Source organism: Leptosomus discolor, chromosome 1, assembly GCF_034619465.1.
Source record: "Leptosomus discolor isolate bLepDis1 chromosome 1, bLepDis1.hap2, whole genome shotgun sequence".
NCBI lineage: Eukaryota > Metazoa > Chordata > Aves > Leptosomiformes > Leptosomidae > Leptosomus > Leptosomus discolor.
The window spans coordinates 130,475,156-130,501,310 of record NC_141391.1 but is presented as its reverse complement, the minus strand read 5'-3'; the positions used below and the strand labels follow the sequence as shown (position 1 = coordinate 130,501,310).

Genomic DNA, 26,155 nt, shown 5'->3' with positions numbered 1-26,155 from the left:
GGCTACAGTAGTAGTAGCAACGTGCTACTGAAAGCTGAGGTCTTCTTATATGCAGTCATAACTTCAGTGAATGTTCAATGGTCAATCCTGCCTCATCCTTCAGAGAAAAAAGACAGGGAAGAAGTGACAAAGGAGAACCTGGAAGCTTCCCATTCCCTGTTTGGCAGAAAGGTGGTAAAAGAAACCTACAACTGGATTCTACTATATGGATGATAAGGTTGGTGGTTGCCTGAACCCATAACCAATAGTGATTAAAATTTGCCACTGTGAACAAAATGAAAGAAGCGTTAGTAAGATAAGAGAGAAATTTAAGTAGAGGGTTTTAATATGTAGGCTTACAGAACCTAAAAACTAACATACAGATAGATATCAAGAGCCAGTTCTGTCTGCCTGGGACTTTGCTATTGTGATACACAGTACAAACAATTTATTCAGCCTTCTATTACCTGTGTAATAAATAGTTTGTAACCATACTAAAAAAGATCAACCCATCAACTGTTTTCACTTAGAAGGATACCACTATTTTTGTGTCCTGATAATGTTCTGAACAACTAAGATCAAGAATGGAGATAGGTGGTAATTTTCCTGCCAGGTGCCTGCATTACACAGCATTGTCCCAGATACCACCCCAAAATGCAAATGCAATCTGAAAGTATGTAACTGCCAAGAATATCTTCTTTTCTTTTCTCTTTGTGTGTATACCATTTCCTTTTTCCTCACTTCAGGTAGGAACTAAAGTAATACACAGAGATGTACATTTGGGCAACGAAATTTTTACAATCTCTTCTTACATTTGAGTGCACAGTGAATCTATTTATCCTGGGATTTTATATAGCATTTCTGCATGCAGCAAAACATTAAACAAATGCCTATGTATGCTACCAGAGTGCTCAAAACCTGACTCTAAGAACAATTTCCATGCATATTACGTATGCCATTCAACGATTGTAATCTGTAATCTAAAACCTATGGACCAAGCCTCAGCAACAGTAAAGTATATGGGGAAAATAAGATATGGGAGGTACTCGACTTATCCTTAACACATTACACTGTTCGGTTGCTATTACAGAAGCGCAATGCAAAAGAGTAAGGGAATCAATCTGAATTCCTTATGATCTGGAAGACAACACATGAGAGTATAATCAGAAACATACACACAAGCTTTCAAGCTAAATGCCATTGAATTAAACAGCTGTGGCTGAAGTGCCAGCCTGGAAATCAAAGAATCTATGCTCTTTAACCATCTCTCATTTAAGACTGGGTCAAATCACTTTACAACTCAGTGCATCCGTTTCCTCATCAGCAAAGCTGGGATAGCTCTACCGATATCCATTTTAATCATTTTGATACTTGGTGATTACAGGTCTTCTTGAGAGATACTGCTTTTCCCCCATTCTATAGTGCTGCTTTTTGTAGTTTTAATTCATACTGATATAGACTATAAAACACTGATTTAGAACTGTTCTATTTGAAAATTAGTGCAAGCCTGCAAGTGTAAAATGGAATCATTAAAAACTAATGAAATCTGTCTTCCTTTATATGCGATACTTCTCAAGAGTGTTTAAACATCCTTTTTAAAAAAACTGACTGAGATCCAACAGAACTATATGATTACCTGCACTTTGCTTGATGTGACACCCATACACATTGGTTAATAAGAGAGATTTTCTTAGTTTTAAAATTCCCTGGAAGCCCAAATTAATTTCAAGTAAAGGCTATGTTACCTATTAAACACGATGGAATCAATATGGATGCCATTTTTCCTACAAAAGGTAGAAGAAAATATTTACAATGGAGATTTTATGATTATAAGAACAGTAGCTGGGCTAACTTCTTTATGCAAAGCCCTTTTTTAATACAACTCTTTGTTCATTATCATAAAAAACAAATATATGTGGTTGTTCAAACATTTTGCTTTATTTTAATAAGGAGAATAAAACCTGGGGGAAAACGCAGACAAGCTATGTGGAAGTGGAACGTACAATATCCATCTGGAATAACCACATTGAACTCAGAAGAGCTGGTCTAGATTTACACTAGTGTCCAAAGTATTAAGAGAAGTAAAGGAAAAAAACCAAATGTGAAATGTTTAGAGCACATTGGAAATGGCAAGCTTAAAAAACAATCGCAACTACAACAAAACCTCATTAATCTCCTGGGTTACCCAGGGCTAAAGGAAGCAATTAAACAAGAATTTTAAAAACCTGATTATTTCTTTGATTCAGCTACAGAGTGTATTGGCAAAGGATCCTTTATGTACACTTCTTTTTGTGTGTGTGTGTTAGGTAATACCATTAAAGATGAGGATATCAGAAACATGGGTTCAGAAACCAGCAGCTAATGTCCTAAGTAATTACTAGTAGGTTTAGATGTTACTTATGCCATGTTTCGGAAGGAGCATAGGAATGAAGCAGAAACAATGCTAGGAACACCCCCGCCCCCCACCCCCAAAACCAAACCTGCAAGTACAGTAATACATACTTTTAAAAGCTACTTGAGATCATCTGGAACATTACAAACCAGTAAATCTTACACTGGCATGTTGTAAAATTCTTTAAATTAAAATAAGAAATGTATCAATAAAGAATTTATTCTAATCATTATTCCCTAAAAAATAATTCCTCCCAAACAGTTCATGTGATATTGAGCTCTTGGTACTGCTTGGCCTTCTAAAAGGTCATGACGCTGGACAACTTCCACAGTTGTCAAAAGGCTGCAGATAGTGTCCTTAACCAGAAAACAATGCAGAAGCTGAAGAGACAGAGAATAAGAGAAAATATCTCCATAGATTAAAAATTGTGGTAGGGAAAAAAAGGATATGATTAACTGTCAACAAACTGGAAAACCGAATTCTAACAGACTTTAAAAATTCCCATTAAGATCTTCAAGAAATTGAAAAGCATTTAAAAAAAATGGACGGGAGATAGAAGGGCACAGTCCACTTTCAATAGTGATTTTGACATTCTAAAGACAGTATTACTGAAAGCAATGGCACTTAGGCTGAAGTCACAATATTCCAGTGTACATCTGATAAAGTTTGCTATATTTCTTAATTTGTCAAAGACCTAAAGAGTTATACATGTGACAAAGTCATTTGGTTTAGCAAGTTTAGCGAGGATCTTTAATCAGATCTAAACAAACTTGGTGAAAGAGCAAGATTATGGCCATGTGCAAAGTTGACAAATTCAACGTAATTTCCACTGCAAGAAAACATAAGTATGGTTGCTTATGCACATCAGGAGAATCTAAACTTACCGTAGTAATTCTAGGAAGAGATCTGTGAATCCCTATAACTAACTGTATACAGGCTGCTGACGAATATGACTGTTGCAATAAAAAAGCCCCATGAGAGATCCTATATGCTTATGAGCTTTCTGGTTGTAATCTGACATGAAGATTCAGAGCTAAATTTCTCTTTAAAAGATAACTTTACAAGATTCTGTTGATAAAAGTATCCCGCCTAAATTTCCAGAATAATGTCTTAAGAATAACTGCAATGAGCAGTGACAACAAGGCTCCAGGGCATACATCCTATGATTATATAACCATAGATTGACTAGAACTAAAAAAAAAAAAAAAAAAAAAAAAAAAAAGACAGCATCATTTCCATGGATAGTATAAACACACTCTCTTAAATAACACTTATTACTGTTGTAGTTGGTCTTGCAGTTTGATGAATAAGAATTTTTCTAAATACGCATTTAAGAAAGTTTGTAAGTGAGAACTGAAAGGTTTCGCTATTTTTTTTAAATAAAAGACACTTGAACTAGTCTGCTCCTTGCAAAAGGGAAGTATCAGAAGCAAGGACAGACAACATATCCTTACTTAACTACTGATTTCTTATCTTTGCAAACTCAGAGATCTGTTTATACATGTCTATAGCATGAACCTTATCTAGTTGTGTTTAAAGACGAATTGGTAGCCAGACAACCATTAGGCGCCAGTGGAAGTCTTGTTTCTGGATAGAAAAGATGACACCAAGTACATAGACTGTGAACATTCTTTCTGACAGCCTCCATCATTCAAAAGTGTCACCTGTCCTGTTAGAAACTGCACCACACTATCAGAACTCCTGGTAGAAGGCTTTTATGATCTTCCAGTTGCCAACTTTCAAGATCTATTCTAAACTAGGGAAGTAGAAGTGATCTTTAAACTGTTCGGTATCAATGGAATCAGTAGCAGCAGTTTTGGTAGCTTTTACCCTCACAAATAAATTTAGCTGCACCTGATACCCCTCTAGGAAAAACTTTCAGTCCCTCTCATAGTTTTCAAACATGCTAGGGGAACAGGAGCAGACACTCCTCTACTTTGGGAGCAGGCAACTAACTAGACTGTTTCAGGAAATGACCAGAATTCTCTCTTTTTCTCCTCATGAAATAATACCAGTTGCACAGGATAGAAGATGGAAAAACAAATACAAAGAATACAGTAGTTCAAAAAAGGCCGCATTTCATTCTTTCATCCTCATCTCCTCTGAGTGGAATTGCTGTGCTTCTTCCTTTCTCTACAGCACACAGCCTGGCAAAGTAGACAAGGACGCTGCTACAGTTCTTCCTCCACAGGCCCAGAAGCATACAGTTGTTGAAGAATCCTCACAGTAGCAGAAGCAAAGTTGGAGAGGTGTGGGGACAGAACTGATGCAGGACTAATGGAAAATTAATTAATTGAATGTGCAGACCTAGTTGTACTGTACTTCTATTAACTCTGTATTTCAGAGTTTCAGTGGCTAGGGTAGGAACTTAGAAGGAAAATATTCAGTCTTAATAAAATATCTCTTAGCATCTTTCTGTGAAGCCCTAGAAATGGCTACAGCTAGCTAAATAAGCAAGTAAGGTACAACATTCTACCTGCCTGATCAGAATTAAACTAACAGATTTTAAGTCATGAGAGAATTATTCCTGTAAACAAAAATAGCAAGGATTCTTAGTGTTTATCTGTCCTCTCCTGAAGCATAGGTTGTAGCCTACTTCTAGGAATATGAAGAACAGAGCATTATCTACAATCCTTTGAAAATAGTTTAAACACTTTTTAAACAACTGGAAAATGTCTCAAGTCCTTAAGCTGTTCAGCAGTGCTGAAAATTGCACTGTTTTCTTATTGCAGATATTGATTTCCCTGTGATTTAATTCACTCTTAAAAGAAATTGAGAAAGCTTCTTTGCTGTAGTAAAAACTGTGAGCCTAATGAAGTGATTCTTCTACTTCCAAGTACAAAAGAATGATCTCTCAATTAAAACTGAAGGAACCTATAAAATGGAACAGTTTTTCATTGATATTTCCTTTCATTTGAGAGTTGCAATGCTAGCAACCCTAAGCTACAAACTTTAGGAGCATAGAAGACATTCTTAGGGATAATCCTCACTGGAGATTTTCCTTCTCCTGTTGTTTCAGAAAAGACTGGAGTTTCCCGCTTTGTTTTCTTTTTACCTGGGACATCTTACTTGAGGAGTTGTCAGCTTGAAAAGTTTATGATCTAGTTGATGGTTTTCATTTAGATGAGTTATCTTTAAATCAATTTTACATTCATTTTTATATGAAGTTTTATTTTAATTGACAAATATGTGTTCAAGAATGGCTATTCATTCACTTTATATAAACCACACACTGTGGAGGTGTGATCAAAATGCACTGGATAATTCACAGATGTTTGTAACTGTGCTCATGGCTCTGTTGTGAAAGTATTTAAGGACTTCCTTTTTCTGTAGCTCTGAAAACATAATTCTGTTATTCTAAATCTTAAAAGAATTTTACAACCATGCATTATATTTTATAACATTTCCTGACACTGGTAGATGCTCTTCCATTTTACAGCATGAACTAAGTTAAAGACTCTATTTATTAAAGGCCAAAGGACTTGAAAAGGCAAGTCTCAGGCCTTGCCAAAGACGAAAACTTTTATCTGCAAAAATTCCGTTTAGGCAGTTCTAAGTCTGCAGGTGCCTCTATCCATCAGACATCTTCTTGTAAGAATGAAAAGGTGTACTTACAAAGCACGCAAAAACTGCTCCATTAACAGTTCAGCATTTCATGCATCTAAAAATAATGAGGAAACAAAAATGAACAGTTACTCTGCCTAAAATAAAAGTGCTATGAGCACAATGTCATGACCAGACCCTTCTCGGAACTATAGTAACTCTTGATTGATTCTTTCAGTTCAGAAGGGCAGGACATGGAGGTTTAAGGGAGAAAGCAAGGCTCATTAATTAAGAGAGATGGAACAAGAAATCATGGCTGGCAGGTTTTCATCTGGGATGGAGATGTCTTAGGTCCCAGCTCCTACTGTGTATGCTATCCAGTGATCCGTTAATATAAAATAAATACATTCACTAAAGACAAGAGCTATGAGCCCAAACAGGCAGATTTGGATTTAAGAGCTGCTTTGAAATTGCCCAATCTATCAGGTACCATTTGATCTTCCAGTGTAAACTACTAATTTATGAGAAACTTGCGTGAAACAAACACATGAAGCTATTACAAATTATATATTCAATTTGTTTTGCTAAGATAATATGATCTACGAAAATGAGAATAACTTTAGATGTTATAATTATTGCATCTAATCACTGCTCAAAATAAAATTTATAGACAGTCCTTGAGCACAGACTGGAGTGCAAGATTCCTACTTTAAATTATGTGACTAAATCATTAACCTATAAAGACATAGTTGTGCTTGCTTTTCCTGCAAAATGGAACACTTTAAGGTGAAAAATACTTAACAGGTATATATGGTCTGGTAGTAAAAATATTGTTGTGTGTAATGGGATGTGTAGGTTTAAACTTTTTGCTGAGAAAATTGAATGGACCATCCCATATCTCCAGTCAGTACATTCACAGAAAAGTCAGTGGATACAGGATGAGCACAAACTCTTAGAAGTAGCATCCACTGCTGCATTTTATGTTCAGTCTGATCTTGTACACTTGCTTTGAGAAGGTCTGCCAGATCCTAATTCCTTTAATAGAGGTTGCTGCAGAAGTGTTTAGTTGATTAATCATATTAGTGCTAGATCATGAGACAAACACTGAGCTACTCTTAAAACAAAGGCACTTGTGGGTGTCTACACATACAACACTTAAAGCATCTGAAGAGGCTGGGCATTTACCAGGTTGGAAAACTGAGCAGAGATGTTCACAAGTTCAGCTTCAGTTTCAGATGCATGAGCTCCACTTAAATCTTCCTTAGGCATTTCAGTGCAGTTTTTGATATTAGAGATTTCAGTGAGGCTGTTCTTGTGACTAAAGAAATGTACTGGGTCAGGTCTTAAGGCTTCATGTGCTATTCTCTCCATATAGTGGTTTTATAAAAGTCCCTCCCTTAACTTTGTAAGTTCTTCATGTAAGCAGATGTATTGCTAGGAGTGTACACACATATCTCTTAAGTGCTCACACTATTTCTTAACAAAATTATCATCTCACACAATAATTGGATGACTTGGTTTCTTCAGAGAGTAAATAAACAAATACTTCTACACCTTGAATGAGAAGATAAATAACCCTCACTAAACTAAAATCAGAGAACAAGCAAGTAGTCTGTAACACTAGTATAATGGAAAGAAAATATTCTACATCCTTAATGAATAAGAAACATGAGAAATTGCTCAAACTTTGCAGAGGACAAGGAATAAAAGGATAAAATGAAAATGTGAAAGAATCGTGAATTTGTCAGATCAGGTTGGCTTGAAAATACTGGGGAAAAAATGCTGAGATGTACAACTTATAATTTATTAGAAGTTTAGTGGCTCAAATCATACCAGTTGGATAACTCTCAAAAACTAGGAAAGAAAGACAGTGCTACTTATGCCCCATTTGTGTACTGATGGTTAGGTCACTCTCCACAATAGAATAAGACATAGGTAAAGACTCTGTCCTCTGCATCACCCTGAAGACACTCTTATCTTCCAGGAGCCTCTTATCAATATACTACAGGGAAATTACTTTTCTTGATTGTTTTCACAAATGGCACCTAAACACCTTCCATTCTAACACTTATTTCATTTTCTGTTTAAAAATGGCCAAATTCAAAGTTAAGTTTTAATTTAATTTTTATCTAAAAGACTGTATTCTTTGGTTTCAAACTGATGTCCCTTTCATGAATTTGGCTAGTAAGATAAAATGAATTGGCATTAAAACTGTGCAAATAATCCACTGATTAGAGTGTATGACATCTATAGAAGGAATAAAGAACACTTCCCTAACCAAATCACATATCTTAAATCAAGTTCCTCGATAGATAAAGTATTGATGTATTTTGTTAGCCACTCCTTAGCTCTAAGCATTCAACTTAAAAGTGGAATCTCTCAAACTCTACAAATGAAGATTAATAAAACTGCTGAGAAAAAAAAAAAGAACTACTGTTATAATCTAATGGGAACTGGGGCAAACATCTATCCACATCTGAAATCAATAAATTATTTGAACATGTGAACTTACATGGTGGAAATACTATAGAAAAAGATAATTATTTTAAAAGACTAGGTTAAATTCTAAGCATAGACTTCCAAGAGACTATTTAGTTCATTAAAGTTATTTATGTGCATGCCTACTACATGAATTTACTCAAACATTAGTCTACTTCTACCACACATCACACTGATTCATCTCATAATAAAAGCACATTTGAAACTGGTGTGTCTCAGGTCAGATCACATAATCCAACTGATCCTTATTTATTTACCCAAGCAATTGAAATACGTAAATATAATGTCACAAAGCTATCAATTTTGCATTGTAGAAAATACAGCTAAATAACAAAAAAGAAACTCAAACTCCTCTAAAAGCCTTAGCATTTCAAATGCACCTGCTGTAGCTGCTTAAAATCTAGCAGTGTAATGGATAGTTAGGGCTTCAGCTTTCCTGGAGCAATCACAAAACCTCCCCAGGAATCAACCATAGTACAAAAGAATCAAATTCTAATATTTCCTTATTATGTTATCTGTGAGCATTTTTAGAGCTAATGTTGAATAGCAACATGTAAATATACCCAGAGACTTGCTAATATTTATTTAGTAAAATGAAAAAAAAATCCCAGATACTGTTTACTGGAAAGCACAGTTACTATCAATAATAAGAGAGAAGATTCTGAAGTTCTGTTCCTGCTCAGGTCAGCAGTTTTACAATGAAAGCATGTTAAGATCACTAGATTTCCAGTCATCATTGTTTAAAACCCACAACTGTTCAAACAAACAGTCCTGCAGAATTTCAAGAAGTGGACTGAGTCTGGCTAGGATGGAGCTGATTTTCTTCACGGCAGCCTGTATGGTGGTGTGTTCTGGTTATGTGACCAAAACAGTGTTTCTAACACACCAGATTGTGGAGCAGTGCTTGCACAGCACTGAGCTTTTCTATCTTGCCCACCCTGCTCCTGCAGTGAGTAGGCTACAGTACACAAGAGTTTGGGAAGGGACATAGACAAGACAGCTGACCCAAAGTCACCAAAGGGATATTCCATGCCACGTGACATAGTGCTCAGTATGATGCTCAGGGAAAGAAGGAGGAAACAGGGATGTTTGTGGATATGGCATTTGTCTTCCCAAGTGACTAACTGTTCCATGTGCTGAGGCCCTGCTTTCTAGGAAGTGGCTGGACATCTGTATGCTGATGGGAAGTAGTTAATGGATTCCTTCTTTTGCTTTCCTTGCAGGCACAGGTTTGCTTCACTTATTAAACTGTCTCTATCTGAACTCATGAGTTTTCTTGCTTTTGCTTTTCCAGTTCTCTACCCCGTCCTTCTTGGGGGGAGTGAGTGAACGGCTGTGTGTTGCTTAGCTGCTGGCTAGGTCAGCCCACCATGAGAAACAATCAAGAAAAGACACTGTAATTGCAAAATCTGGAATGTAATACCTAATGCAGCATGCCTATAAAGGAAACATGCACAGAGTAAGGAGGACAGAACATAAAGGAAGGGACTCCTCTTTTATCAAAACCCAGCATCAATGAGAGCTGGCCTGCTAAGTCCACCTTGGCTTGCAAGTATTTTAGTACAATGTTAGCGCAATGGCAGGAGACCACTCTTTAAATAATGTTGACTTTGTTTATTATAGTTATTCTTTAAAGTAGTTATTTTGGATGGTTTTATTGTACTGATCTTTGCATATCCACACAAAATCAGAAGAGGTGCCCAGGACATTATTGTAACCACACAGAGCATAATTCAGAAGCCTGGCACACGCATAACTTGCATTCCCTTACACCGTGGGGCTAGAGCAAAAATTTGAAAGACACGCTTCAGCAGAAAAGTATGTGTCTTTTGCCACATGATTCCAGCTGATGTGGCTATACACTTCCATTAACTTCTGCTGGTTAAGTTTTAGTCAGCACTGAGTAACCACAAAGGATGATATAGTTGCCAAGCCACTCTCCATGATATTTGAAAAGTCATGGCAGTCAGGTGAAGTCCCTGGTGACTGGAAAAAGGGAAACACCCATTTTTAAAAAGGGTATAAGGAGGACCCTGGGAACTACTGACCTGTTGGCCTCACCTCTGTGCTTGGGAAGATCATGGAACAGAACCTCCTAGAAACTACGCTAAGGCACATAGAGGACAGGGAGGTGATTCGAGACAGCCATCATGGCTTCACTATGGGCAAGTCCTGCCTGAGCAGCCTAGTGGCCTTCTATGATGGAGTGACTACATCAGTGGACAAGGGAAGAGCTATGGAAGTCATCTATCTGGACTTCTATAAGGCCTTTGACATGGTCCCCCACAACATCCTTCTCTAAATTGGAGAGATATGAATTTAATGGGTGGACTGTTCAGTGGATGAGGAATTGGTTGGATGATCACATCCAGAGGGTAGCCAATGTCCAGATGGAGATCGGTGACAAGTGGCATCCCTTGGGTCCATGTTGGGGCCAATACTGCTTAATATCTTCATCGATGACATAGACATCAGCACTATGTGCACACTTAGCAAGTTTGCAGATGACATCATGCTGAGTGCTGTGGTTGACTTGCCTGAGGGAAAGGATGTCATCCAGAGGGACCTGGACAAGCTCAAGAAGTCAGCCTGTGTGAACTTCATGGGGTTCAACAAGGCCAAGTACAAGGTCCTGCACCTGGGTCGGGACAACCCCCAGCATCAATACAGGCTGGGGGATGAAGGGATTGAGAGCAGCCCTGCCGAGAAGGACTTGGGGGTACTGGTGGACAAAAAGCTGAACATGAGCAGACAATGTGCACTCACAGCTCACAAGGCCAATTGTATCGTGGGCTGCATCAAAAGAAGTGTGGCCAGCAGGTGGAGGGAGGGGATTCTCCCCCTCTACTCACTCTTGTGAGACCCCCCCGCAGAGTGCTGTGTTCAGCTCTGTAGAAATCAGCACAGGAAAGACATGGACCTGCTCGAGCAGGTCCAGAGGAGGGCCACAAAAGTGATCAGAGGGATGGAACACCTCTCCTATGAGGACAGGCTAAGAGAGTTGGGATTGTTCAGCCTGGAGAAGAGAAGGCTCTGGGGAGACCTTATTGCAGCCTTTCAGTACTTTATGGGGGCCTATAAGAAAGATGGAGGCAACCTTTTTAGCAGGGCCAGTTGTGATAGGACAAGGAGTAATGGTTTTAAAAAGAGGGTAGATTTAGGCTAGATATAAAGAAGAAATTTTTTACAATGAGGGTGGTAAAACACTGGAACAGGTTGCCCAGAGATGTGGTAGAAGCCCCATCCCTGGAAACTTTCAAGGTCAGGTAGGATGGGACTCTGAGCAACCTGATCTAGCTAAAGATGTCCCTATTGATTGCAAAGGGGTTGGACTAGACGACCTTTAAAAGTCCCTTCCAACCAAAACTAATCTATGATTCACCTTGCCAAGAGAAAACTAGTAACTTTCTGCACATTGCTGTTGGTCATCTTCCTATTTTTAGTTATTTCTCCCCTGTCATAGTATCACTTCTGACGCACCTAACCCATAAAAGAGACACATTGAAGTTCCCAAAAACATAAAATGAAAAGATACATCTACCCACATGCTTCACAAATAAAGTTGCTTTCCCAAACTACTGAAGCTGACATCCTGGTATTTCACACTGAAGGCATGCTTCCTGTCTGATTTTGTTCCAGGGTTTCTTCCATTACATTAGGAGGTGACTAATAAATCCGGCACCTGTATATGACATTATGAAATGTGATATCAATATTGATTGTTTACTATGAGGCCAGAGGATCATTCAAGCTGATACAGTGGCTCTTAATTGGAAATAGGTACATAAGACTCACCATCTTGCATCATTCATGGCTCCTTCCACAAGAAATCTCCAGGAACATTAGTTATGTCTAAGTTATAACAGAAGCAGAAGTTTGTGCTGAGACTTGTCACATTTTCAGTTTTATTGTTTCAGGTGTTTTTATTCAAATTTGACATCTGGTTTGAACATCATTTTGAGAGGGACTTATCCCACAAACACTTCGTTACTTAGTTACAGGCTATCTAGGAAGCACTATGCTGGCCTTCAGCATCTCTCTCACACTTGACATTAGCACTTCATTGCCTGTGTGATTGCACATGCCATCACTGCCCAGGTAAGGTCTTTCTTATTTCTACTTTTCTTGTTCCTGCTTGTACCATTTCTGAGTGGCAAAATAGTACCTGCTTCCTGGCTTACCTCTCCAGTACTAGTTTGGACAACATACATTGTGAGGTGCTTCAGAAGAGGAATGCAATTTAATCTTGCATCTGCAGAAGCTATGTTGGAAATATATTTTAATAAGCACATCCTCCTGGACCTCCTTTCCTTTGGAAGAAAGGCAGAATGATTTTTTGGGAGTCCTTGCCACCATGATTACTTCATGTATGACTGGATGTTCTGGTCCCAGAAAACAACTTGGATTTCTGGAACAGCATTATCCTCTGGATGTGAAATGATCAGCAGCTGAGGCAAAACTTCCAGACGTGGACCAGAGTTGCCAAGCCCTTCTGATGTAAGATAGTACAACGACATCATCACCCTTTCATGAAGTTTCGTAAGTCCATGCCTGTTTTTAAGAGTGTCAATCATCCTGTGGTGCCTTGCAACTCCTTTTTAGTTAGTAACCAATTTGCAAAGAGTAAGTCCACCAGTGGTGATTGACTGCCTCAGATAACATCCTTCAAACTTTCTTCCTTCAAATAGTAATAGCAGGAGACACCAACAAAATCTTCTAAGACTTTGATTTCTGGGTTCCAGAACTATGGAGGGGAGAGACAGTTCATGGAATCCATGTTCCCATCTAATGCACAATTCAGGGTTGTTACAACTTTCTAAATCTCATGAACTGCCACCTCATGCTATGCAAGCCTTGGAGGCCCATCAGTGTAGACGTATAAGCATCTTAACAGGTTTCACCAGAAGGCATGATGTCTGTGCCTTACCTGACTCTGGCCTAAGAGCTGATGAAGACTCATGCCTTATTTACCATCAGGTACAGGATCTTTAATACTGTTTGGGTGTTCGTCTACACTAGAACAGATGTTGCATAATCTCTACACTGCTGGGTCATGAGAATATGCCTTGACAATGACGGAGCCCATTTCTGGTTTGACTGGCCCTTAGGTCATTGAGACATGAAGTCAAAAGTCCTTGTCTCAGTGCAAGGGGTTATGTAAGAGACTGGGCATTAATATTCCCAGTTCTCTCCAAATCATAGGTGCCTGCTGTCCCTTGTAAAATCTCTGCAAGGACTCAGGGCAGCCTTTCCATTCAGACAGGAATAGTAAGTATCAGTTCTTGTTGAAGCACTCCTTCCCACATTCTCCAAATAATCCAGGCACTGGGGATGGTACATACACAATTGAGGAGGGCTATGAACTTACTGTGTGTCCAGAAAAGGATTGAGTAGATTGGTAGAAATGTGCTTAAGTGGTGATGACCTCTACTTTTACATTTCTAAACTACCTTTGATCTCCTTCATAACAACACTAAAATGGAATGGGGTCCCAAAATTTCTGGGTCATTTCCCCTCCCTCTGCTCCCTCTGGATGAGGAGATTGATGCTACAGTTACCACCTAAGACTTGACTGCTTCAGCTATTTACTTTCTGATAGCTCTTGACCCACAATCTCTTTCGTACATGGTTTCTCCCATGATGCTCTTTTTTGATTCTTCCTTCTGTATTCATCTGTGGCTTTGAACGCTATATCTGAAGCACTCAGGAGACATCTTGGTTTTTGACTTAAACAGTTTCCTCAGAAAAATCTGTCATTCAGAGGCTGCTTTGCAAAGGTCAGGAGAAAGGTGGAGATTGAAAGAATATTGCTTGTTTGCTGCCACTAAGAAAAGACAGGTCAGGGCTAAGGAACAGAAACCCAAGAACTATGAGACCTGGAGCGAAACCAGGTCACAGTTAGGGAGGGAGGGACTGAGCTGGCCATGGATGAGGGAAGAAAACCTCTTCAAGGAAACCTTTCCCTCCTCCTCTTCTGAATCAGATCATAGTTTTTCTTTTGTCCATCTCCCCATTTTTCAGAGCTCAGAAAAACTTATGCACTTGTCCTACATCTATACCTAAGCTTTTGGCTTAAATAGTGTGTGACTATGTCTGTCCCACCTCATACTGAACCACCAATTTGTGGTTCATGTTCCTTGCTGCAGAAGATCTTTGCAGCTGGATCTCTTTGGTTCCAGAAAGTTCCAAAAATCTTCTACACTGATATTGTCAATGCAGAGACAATTATTCAGAGTCATTGTAGCCTTTCTACCTCATGACAGGCATTCAACAGCTCACTTTTGTCTATGGCCTCCCTCCATAAACAACATACGCGCAAGAATGGCACCTAACTTTAAGAAGTCAACAAGAATTTAAATGGAATGAGTACCCATAAGTAGACAGAAAGTGGTCCCTCTTCACAATGTTAAAAGACTCCCAGTGTATGTACTTACCTATATACTTCAGGGTTTCCTTTTTTGGTAGATATTAGTTTTCATAAGTTATTTGGAGAAATACCAATTTTCTCTCCCACCAAGAGTATTTGCCAGATAAAAGCAAAAGAAGAAAAGAGTCAAAATAAATAACAAAGTACTTAGTATGACTACAAATTTCTATGTTTTAAGGATGTTTGCCAAATTTAGGTCATGAATATTTGTCTGAAATAGATAATTAGCAGACAGGAAAGGAGGGCAAATTGATGTGTGTTACTTCCTATGCATGACAATACTTCTGTTGATGACAGAAAGTTTTGAACAAAAAAGGTAGGGAAAGCTCTAAAGCTCACACGATGTCTAATTAAGACACATCGCTTTTGTGAAATGGTTGACTAGCACCACTAGTCATCATTTCAATATCACAGTAAGTTGTTTTTTAATTAAACTCAATAAAATTCTTGCAACAAACACCCAGAAAGCATTTTTTTTCAGATAGTGAACAGCTCCAATTAAAATCCTGCCTCATCCATCCACCTGTGTGCTATTTTTATGTGCATCTCCAAATATATAAAAATCTATGTTTTCTTAGTAGATTTGGTTGCAGATGTCAGACTCCATTTTTACCTCCTGGAGAAACACCGATTGGAAGTGAAGAAAGCCCGGTACATTTAACTGTAATATATTTAACCTGCTTACGTAAAAAGCATGAAAGAGGTTTGAGAGACCAATGGACCCAAATTTATGCATATATGCAGAGACCTAATATGCATAAATATATGAGTGCATACATAACCAGATGCATAATAATCTCAGTGCAGATTTAAAATTCCACAAACTCTGGTTCTGTCAGATTTAATCATACAGACACGTTTGGTTATTTTTTAATTCTTGTAGACTGACAATAAATTCACTTCTGTAATAACCTATCTAAGTATCTATGCATATAAAAACACATATATGTATGTGTGGATTCCCAGGGGGTTTTTTAAAAGAACTTATGTTAGAAGTACAGACTTTCAGTGAGGTTTGTGTTCCTAAATCACTCAAGTGCTCTGGAAAAATCCCAAACGTATTCCACAATGAGATAAAGATGATATGCATCAATGATTCTTCCAAGTCAAACAACAGAACCTTGGGTTTATGATCTTGTCCATGCCTCCCCCATTCCATCTGCCCAATAAATCACACAGAGTAAACAGTATGGAACACAGACGGTTTATTTTAAGTTTAAAGATCTACTGAAACCTTGTTTAGATTAAGAGACAGCAGTTCCAGGGAGGAACAAATCTGTCACACTTTATATTTAGATGTTATGCCATCCTTCTCACAGACCAAAACCTCAGTTATCCTCTTTTCTTTTAAAGTACATCGAACCTGATGTCAAACATTCTTTACCTCACTTCCTTTAACTATCGTGAAAATTCATGCCTCCTCAGAACTCTGCAGGTGATGACTGGATTAGTGCTATTTGTTTTCTTTGCCTGATTTTTTCTAGAGCACACAAACAGCCTCAGTTTTACCCAATAAATATAGGCTTTCTGTGTACATCAGCTGCTGAAGATCCATGCTATTCAACAGAGCTATCTTAGGTATGGATTTCACCTTCCCCTTTATTTGGGAGAGTAACTCTGGAATCAAATATATTATTATTATCTTTTTCATAGAACTAAGATAATCTTATAGAATCATAGAATCATTTAGTTTAGAAAAGACCCTTAAGATCATTGAGTCCAACCATTAACCTGGCACTGCCAAGTCCACCACTAAACCATGTCCATAAACACCACATCTACAAGTCTTTTGAACACCTCCAGGGACAGTGACTCCACCACTTCCCCAGGCAGCCTGTTCCAGTGCTTCACAACCCTTTCACTAAAGAAATTCTTCCTAATGTCCAATCTAAACCTCCCCTGGTGCAGCTTGAGGCTGTTTCCTCTCATGCTATTACTTGTTACTTGGGAGAAGAGACCAACACCCACCTCACTACAATCTCCTTTCAGGTAGTTGTAGAGAGTGATAAGGTCTCCCCTAAGCCTCCTTTTCTCCAGACTAAACAACTCCAGTTCCCTCAGCCGCTCCTCATAAGACCTGTTCTCCAGGCCCTTCACCAGCTTCGTTGCCCTTCTCTGGACATGCTCCAGCACCTCAATGTCTTTCCTGTGGTGAGGGGCCCAAAATTGCACACAGCACCCAAGGTGTGGCCTCACCAGTGCTGAGTGGAGGGGCACGATCGCTTCCCTGCTGCTGCTGGACACGCTATTGCTGATGCAAGCCAGGAGGCTGTTGGCCTTCTTGGCTATCTTGAAGACATGTCTTGTTTTTCACAAAATGTACCTATTAAAATAAATATTGTTGTACTGTATTTGACATTCAAAAATCACCCTTGCTATCAAAGCATTGGAAGAAACACATAAAACAGGCCAGAAAATTGATTCCAAATATGATCCTAATGCAGAATCTCTCTTGAGCAGAGCCTGTAGAATTTTTGTGATTTGCAAATGGCTTTACATGAAGAAGATTTTTTTTAAAAAACATAATCAAAAGATAGGCTATCTTCCATACTGCTCAAAACTGAAAGGCGACATTTCTACAATTTGTGGTAAATTTCATAAACAACTGCATTCTGCCATAGCTGGATTTCTGGGATGCAATTTCACATAGTAAGACAAAATCTAATAACCTGCTTCTTACTGCCAAAATTTCTATTTCTCCTCTATCTCCCTCTTTGTCCAGTCCCAACTATGCATTCCTTCCAGTTTTCTTATGCACCATTCTGACTACCACCAGATAATTCAGTTCACTAATCTGGCAAAAAAAGTAACATAGCAAAAAAGAACTAGTATTTTGCCAGGTTGGTGAACCGGATATCTGATGAGCACCAGTCAGAGCAAGGAGCATCAGGACTGTGCAGCTAAGCAAAATGTGGGGGCAGAGCAACAATTCCACTTTCATGTGCTAGTGAGTCAGAATAGATTTGTTTGCTTAAGTACAAAATGCCTAGGCTACTATATTGTCTGATAACATCGGAATACAGCAAGCTGTTATGACTATAAGAAAGGCCTCGCATGTGTTGAGGGTATCTTGCTTTTTTGCTGAAGCAATAAACACTGAAAGTGAAGATTTGCATGTAACCCACATCCATGACAACACAAAGACCCTAAGTCTAATTAATGACAACAGTACACAACACCAAAACATATCCAAAGACATACTACTAATTTAAGCCTGTCTGATGACGGATAAGTTTTTCGTGGTGTGGAAGCCATTCTGGACCTAGTTGTCTTTGCACTGGATTTAAGACAAACTTTCATTTCTCAATAAAGAAAGATGATAACAGCAATAGAAGAATCTCTTTCAGAATTTCTTACTGCAGCTGACCACCAAATAATCACCAGCTCAATATGAAAATATGTAGATGCTGTATTCTATATGTTTGAAGTAGGTGGCTGTACTGGCTAAGCACATCTTTGATGTGATGGAAGAAGTCCAAAGGCAAGGACTCAATGACTCCAAAAAAGTACCTATAATGAATTTTAACACGCATTTGAGAGCTGAATAAATGGCAATATGCATGCTGAAATTTGAGAGCAACCTGCCACCTCTTCAGATCTGATACTGGAATAATCATTGTTGACAACACTGATTTTAATCTATTTATTCAGAATGAGAATGTGACAAACCCCCAGACTTCTCTTTTCCTCTGGAATGAGGAAGAGACGTAAGTCTGATCAAGTCTCTTAACTTCTCACCCCCTTGTACAGTGATACAGAACCTTCTTGATAGTAACCAGAGACTGCACACTTCGTTTTATTGCATGTAATGTCAGAATGTTCTCGACCGTGACGAGAGAAGAAGGATATGGAGATGATAAGAAAAGGAATTCAATTTCATCCGAGTGTGTTTGCCTGAAGCAAGGATAGTTCAGGTAGAGTGGTATCAAGCAATGATCTGAACAATGATCAAATGTATGGGAGCTAAGAATAGACTTCAAATAGGGAAAAAGTCCTCAGAGGGGAAACAAAATTTCCTGTGTTTAGAACAAAGGAAAAGAATGACCAGATGGCACAGCAATTTTCAAGAATGGGGTTTTCGCCCTTTATTTGCAGATTTTGTTAGCTTGTGTTGGTAACAGGAAGATGCTCTTTCACTGATGATTTGCAGAGCACTCTCATTCTGTGGGCTGGAGCATAGCTGACCCTATGAGGATCCAGTACCCAGGAGCCATCGATGTAGGTAAAACCTACATCGTTGTTTGAAGATCCTTGAGAATCCCACTGAGACTGCTAGGATCAGTAGAGCATAGCAACAGCAATTCCCATTGCTATAGGAGCTATAGCAGTTGCATCTAAAGCAGCCTGAAAAGAAATCTAAGAGAAGACAAATTGACTGTCATACCAAAACGAACTTTCATTTATCTCCGTACTCTAATGGCGACTTATGAATAATACGCTCTAGTTCAGGCCAATTTAGCATAGTCAATTTCAGTACTGCTGCTGGATCATCTGAAATGATCACCTGAAGGTGTGATGTTAAACATTTATTCGCAACACAGAGGTAGATGCTTCATTTTCTTTGGAAACAGCTTGTCTTTTGAGACCTGTTAACTGGTGACCAACAGAAATACCAATACTTTGTGAATCTTTTAGAAAGACAAGGAAGCAACACTACCATTATGTGACTTACACTGGTCAGAGGAAAACTTCTTCTACATCATTACATGAATACTAAATGTAAGTTCTGTCTTGCTATGCCTTTGTGTTGCCCAGCACAACAGAGTCTGATCCAAACTAGGCCCTTTTAGTGCTACCAGTAAATAACCAAATAAATAATTGGGTTCGTTTCTCTGATGGTATCTGAATGTGCTGTCCTTTCACTCCATCCACAGTACTGTTTAGAAGCACCAGCCAAACGCAACATACGCTAAGGAAGTTGTGGATGCTCCATCCCTGGAAGTGTTAAAAACCAGGCTGGACGGAGCCTTGAACAACCTGGTCTAGTGGGAGGTGTCCCTGCCGTGGCAGGGGGGTTGGAATTAGGTGATCTTTTGAGGTCCCTTCCAACCCAAACCTTTCTAGCATTCTATGCATGGAACAAATTCTCTCTTTCTGTTACTTAACATACTCATGGCAGAATGAAATTGTGCTGCTCTGTTAAAGAGTATTTTTACAGGATACCATGGAAGACTCAGAGTGATTAAAATTATATTTTTTTCAGTTTGCTTTAAAAAAATTCCATTATTAATTTATTTTCAGATGTAGTACTAAATATGTTACATCTTGACTTGAATTTTATTGCCCAATTTCAACAATTAGAAATGGTTGCAGGAAGACTGGCTTAAATCAGTGTGGTCCTAGGCCCTGTTTCACTGATTACTGTTCAGCCTTGTGTACAAATGCAGTTATTAGTCCACCACTAGGCTTTTTATGTAATATGTTCTGTGAACCTTTGAAAGCCAAGTGAAGAAGCCTTAGTTAAAATGAGTAAGTAATTGCTTCTCTGTCTTCAAAGCACAGCTTCCATTAGCTCAGAGCTGAATTAAGCAAACCAGGCTCTGTGTGCCTAATCTGAGAAGCATTTATATTATGAGATGACATCTCTTAAAAAAAAAAAAAAATCAAATACCCTGGTAATCTTGATTCTCTTGTTTGATTCAGATACTAGAACTGGTTGAAAATTTTCCGTGAATGAGGTAGGGATTTGCTAGCAAAACTGGAGAAGGGACATTAAAGGGAAGGGCATTTTGAAAAACATTCATCTCCCTTCTTCCTCTCACCCTTTATAATCCATTTCCACAGAAGATATACACAGAGTTTTATACAAGTTTAGGGATATAGCTGATTTTCCACTGCATGTTCCGTTCCTGTGGCAGGGGATGTGCAGGTTTAACTTAATTTTACATGAACCTGTACTAATTCAGGCTCTGTACCTGCATTTTTATCAAAGGAGGGATTTATAAAGGTATAGGACGCCTAGTCAGTAACAGCACTGCTCATACAAGAGCCATGTTGTTGAGATGGAAAAAAGAGGTGGGCTCAGGAGTCAATCTTCTGCAAGGTCTTCTTCCTACATCTACATTGCTCACGAAATTCCCAATATCCCCACTCACAGAAGATATCAATGAGGTTTCCAGAGACAAAGCTCCAGCATTCTAACCTTGCGTACCTCCCAAAAGAAGCAAGCATGACTACCAGATTTGCAGTATCCCAAAAGTGCACAAATTCAAAGGGATTTTCCCCTTTGTAATTGAACAGAATATAGTCAATCTACTTCATATAGGTAAATATTAAGAGTAAAACTATCAAAGCAAAGCTTGTCACATAACTAGAGGTTTAGTTGAATCTTCTGAGAAGTTCTGGATCAGAAAATAAGGCTTATGAAAATGCAACTGTTCTGAACAAGAGCACCCCAAACTGGAGGAAACAAAGTTTTAGTAATGTTACATGAAGCACAGACTGGTTCTCCAGGAGATTTTTCTTTACTTTGTAGTCTGCCTTTGGGTTCATTAGGTTTAGAGTTACCTTGGGAACAACGGTAGCAAAAGAACCAGAAGATTAGAATGGTATTTTATACAGCATTGTCACCTACTTAAAATCCAGAATATATTTAGCTACAAAAAGGTTGTAAAAAATACTGGTTTGTTACTTCTGTATCTTGTAACTTTTAAACCTTCCTGTAATAATATTTCTTTTTTTTTTCTTTACTTCATATGTATTTTCACCAAATTATAATAGATTTGTACCATGGCAAACCAAAAAAAAGAAAATTATGCAGAGAAACATTTTGAAACATATCACATTTAAATATTCTCAGATTTTTTTTTAAATAAAAGTTTTCAAATTTTCATTACATTTACATTCAATTTATTCTATGTATCCTTCTGCCTTAAAACTCCTACTGTACAAAAAAATACATAAAGTGCTGGCACTGATGTACCTTTATCATTAACGAAATGAAACAGGCACTTTTAGAGCGTTTCACCTCCAGGAAGAGATAAATTCTGCCCTAAAATCACTTACTTCCCACCATTCGCCGGGAGTAGTCTAAACAATATCTCATACATAGATACCTAGAGTGAAGCTGTCTACAGTTGGCTAGCTGCATTGCAGCAGTGAATTTATTTATTCCTAGCACAACATTCACAATTTGCTCATTACCACTTTGTAGTCTACATTTACATACTGAAAAGTGTCTACTTTTCATGCTGAAAACCAAAAATTAATTCTGCTTTATATTAATCAATATATGCCAAAACGACATGCCAAAAACTCAGTCAACAAATTTACTTTGGACACCTTAAGGACCTAATGTAATTCCTCAACAGCACATCCTTTTCCAGTCCATCTAGTAAAGCAAAATGAGGTAGAATGTACAACATAAACCGTAACCTTACCTGACTGCTTGTAGATGATGCACATCACTGTTTTACAAATACATAGAAATGCTGTAAATTCTAAATGAGAAAGGATACATTCGTATGGCTCCTGTTCTTGTTCCAATTGCCAGAATTTTCTGAACTGGGTCAAAAGCTAAGGCAGTGGGTAGGTAAGGAAAACCATGGCGAACCGTCTGAAACAGAACAAATGAGCAAAGTGTTTGAACAGAACAGAAAACAGCATGTATGATTTATGTTATGCGTATAGGAAGAGAATCTACATTTTGCTATGTGTTGCAGTATTTGCCACACATTTGAAGAAAGTATTTAAAAAGATACAGTATTTTGATAACAGAGGTGAACTTCACTCATGTCGCTTTCTAGATATGTTCTTTACTCAGTAGTATTTTAAATGGTTTTCTTGTAACAAAGTAGATTGCAAAGCATATGCCAATGTATAACTGGTATATATTACTTATATGGTATACTGAGAGATAACCTCGATATGCAAGGCAGCTGAACTGTAAACTGAAAAATAGACACATAATATGCTTTTAAAACACTGTCACAAATAACCTCAGCCTCAACAGAACAGCTTCAGCAGAAAGAAATGGAATATGACCAGAGAAAGAGATACAATAAACTGAATTATGTCTATGAGGTAAAAATCCTTAATATTAATTTAAAAAACAAAGATGCCAGAGAAGATGTTCTCAAAATGAGCAACTGAACCCACTCATATTTTCTTAATCTTTATTTATAATACTATGCTTTTAATTCTAATTTTTGCAGAGATACCTTGGGGAATAAATGAACTGAGCATGACACAATGCATCCTTCAGTTTGAAGACTATTTTAAGTTACCTTAACATGGAGGTTATGACCAATCTGACTTGCCTAACTCTTAGGAGGAAGAATCTGATGAAGGAGAACACTCACATAAGAAAAGAAATTGAAAAGACTAGACCATAGGCATAAAAATTAAATGTAATTAATTTTGTGTGTGTGACCGCTTACCTAAAATTAGGTAACAAACAATATATTTTTTAAGTATAATAATGTTTTATAATATTTCATATAATATTGAACTCTAAGATTGACTCTTTTTTTAGATATGGTTGGGATTGGAGAGGAAGTACTTTGAACTCCATGAAATTCAACTTTTTAAGATATTTTTTTCCTTCTTGAAATTATCTTGTTCATGAGCTGTGTCTGCTGAAGCATTCAGCAATCCCTACAGAACAACTTCAACAAAAGGGATTCCTTAATTGCTGACCTGTTGAGTAAAAGGCAGCTGATGATTTCTACAGCTGTATCTCTCCAACTCTTCCGTCACAGCTGGAAACACTTGAACTGATATTCACAAGTAGTTTGGGAACAACCAAACGTATATTTTTCAGCAAATAACCACTTCCTTAAAAGAAATCTTACTCATCTCATATCTTAATTATTGCTGATAAGGGATGTCCTTTAAAAGAATGCCTAATTATTAGTTCCTAGACTGCAGAAATCTAGAAACACATGCTACTTCAGTAAGCTGTAGAAAAGTAACTCACTTTTTATGTTATTGTAGACATTTACCAAAGATCTCCGCAACTCTGTTTCTGGCTTGGTTTGCTTTGTGTTTTGTTTTTTTTTTTTTTTTAACTTTCTCATCTTCTGAAGTTGTAGGATTACTCAAATACAAAATATTTTATTCTGACATCTAAACTGGAACTAGACTTATGTACTATAAAAATGATTTTACCTCTCATGTCACAAAAACGTCAGGAATTATGAATTGTAGTATTTTTTAGTGTCTTGAATGTTTGGCCTAACTGCTTTACTAGTTTTCTACTATATTTGAGATTTCTATATTCTTGTGAATAAATGTTCTTCCTTATCCGAAAAAAACATGTATTTCACAAATTATTTTTTTTATTATTAATTTTTAGAAAGCCTCCCTATAATAAAGTTTGCATTTCTAGCAATTTCAGTCACAGTAAGTTTTCTGATGTTTAGCTATGACTGGAGCTTTCAGTACTAATTTTTTAGATCTAAGAATGCAAAAATCAGTATTTTTAAAGACTTATTTGCATTCTTGCATAAGTACTTAGCATCTGCTTTGTATTTTTTGTATTTTTGCAATCTACTGTCAGACTTTTCATTTGGAAATTTTAATTTGGTCCAGTTATTGAGACAGAACTATGTTTTACAAGCACAGTTATGTACATCTTTTCAGGATCATAGTTCAATAAAAATTCTTAAACTCTAGCATTGACTCAAAAGTGTTATTTCTATTTTGCAGCCATTTTCCAAATTTGAGTATTTATACTAATTCCAATTGGAAAGTTCTTGTGAATGCAAAATTCTGTCATTTGTAGATAAAAAAAAAAAATATTTGTTGAAGTCTATTGAACATCCAAGTAAATTACAATTTTCAAGTAAAATATTTATATTTATCAGAACTCTACATAAAGGACAAAAACAGTTTGGAAGGAGAACCAAGCTATTCTGTACACCATTAAGGCAGAAAAAGATATCTTTATGGTTGAGATTTTGACACAAACTAGAGCAGCCTCAAAGTGATTCTGAAGGTCAAGCCTATTCAACAGGAGATCAAGAACAAGCTGTAAAACTTCACACCCCCAGACTCTTCTCCTCAGCCTTGGTCCAACAACCCTTCTATTTCCAAGGACTGTGAGAAATATCAACATGAAAAGCTAGCAGTTGAAGTAGACTTTTCAAATACACATTGATAAAGCTGAGTGTACATGTGAGAATGAATAATGATTCTAGAACTGTGCCTGGGCTTCCTTACAGCATTTTCTAATACAGATGAAGAAGAGGGGAAGGCCACAAAATCAACTTGATCCTAGGGTGACAAAAAGAAAAGCATTCCTACTTAGTCTGAGTTGTGTCTAGTTGGAACAATACAGACCAAAACTATCAATGGTGAGCACAAAACACAAAACGAAGTAGGTGTTTTTTCCAAAATTAAACTATCTCAACAGCAGGCAAAAGCAGGAAAAGAGAATCCTAAAACATCAGAACATCAGTCTGTGTCCAAAGAAATATAGGACCTACCTACCCTGAATGCCCTAAAAAAGAACGTGCCAGAAAAAAAAAAAAAAAAAAAAAGGAGAAAAAGCAGACAGCAGATGGAGCCAGGACTGCTTTTCTCTGCATTATCCAGCTTTCTTTCATGTCTCCTTTTTTGGCTTGCTGTCTCTAGAGGTAGTCTATGCTCCCTAGGACATAGAGTTTATGTGCAATATGTGAAATAATTTCTTTGAAACAGAACAATTACAAATGCAGCTACAGTTTCACCATAAATCTTTGTTCAGCTTTGTTATTCTCTTTTAAATTCCCTTTTAAATAATTTTAAGCCAATATTCTTACAATGAATTGCATGAATATACCATTAAGTAATCTTTACACAATCAATTTACCTAAATGAATATAGGAAATTGATTATTTGGGCTTGCTGGTATTCTACCAATGAACACTTTAATGTGCTGTACAGAACATAACAACAATCGTTTTCTAAGATACCATGATATATTTCATTAGCTGAAAAAAGAAAATTGCACTAGTAATAATATGTAATATATTGTATAATTTTTCAAATAGTATATAGTGCAATTTGTCAGGGTAAGAGTTTTTCTTAATTTTTGTTCTATGGCAGTTTATATTAGACTGTAAAGACATCATTTTTCAAAGCTATTTTCATATTCTCTAAATAGCTCCAGAAAACACAGGACTAAACTCAATTCTAAACTGTATCAACTAAGTAACAGAGTTTCTTGTCAAAACTGTTTCTGCTAGTTTGCATAAACTTAAAATTTTTATCTTTTTACTAATATTTTACAGATACCCTGTTTTGTGTAACATCTGACAGCAAAACTAATTTACTTACGTAAAAAATTTTTGAGATTATGTCTATTTGTTAGAATTGAACTACACAGTCTAAGC

The 26,155-nt window shown here is 37.4% G+C and overlaps 1 protein-coding gene across 2 annotated transcripts in view; it reads right to left on the bottom strand.

Moving 5' to 3' along the window:
* Positions 1–26,155, bottom strand: part of STXBP5L (syntaxin binding protein 5L) — a 205,773-nt gene that overhangs the window by 166,121 nt on the left and 13,497 nt on the right. For both annotated transcript variants that reach the window (XM_086464591.1, XM_086464596.1), the window contains exon 2: positions 22,298–22,395. In XM_086464591.1, coding sequence (XP_086320717.1) covers positions 22,298–22,395 — 98 coding nt within the window. The remainder of the gene's footprint in view (positions 1–22,297; positions 22,396–26,155) is intronic.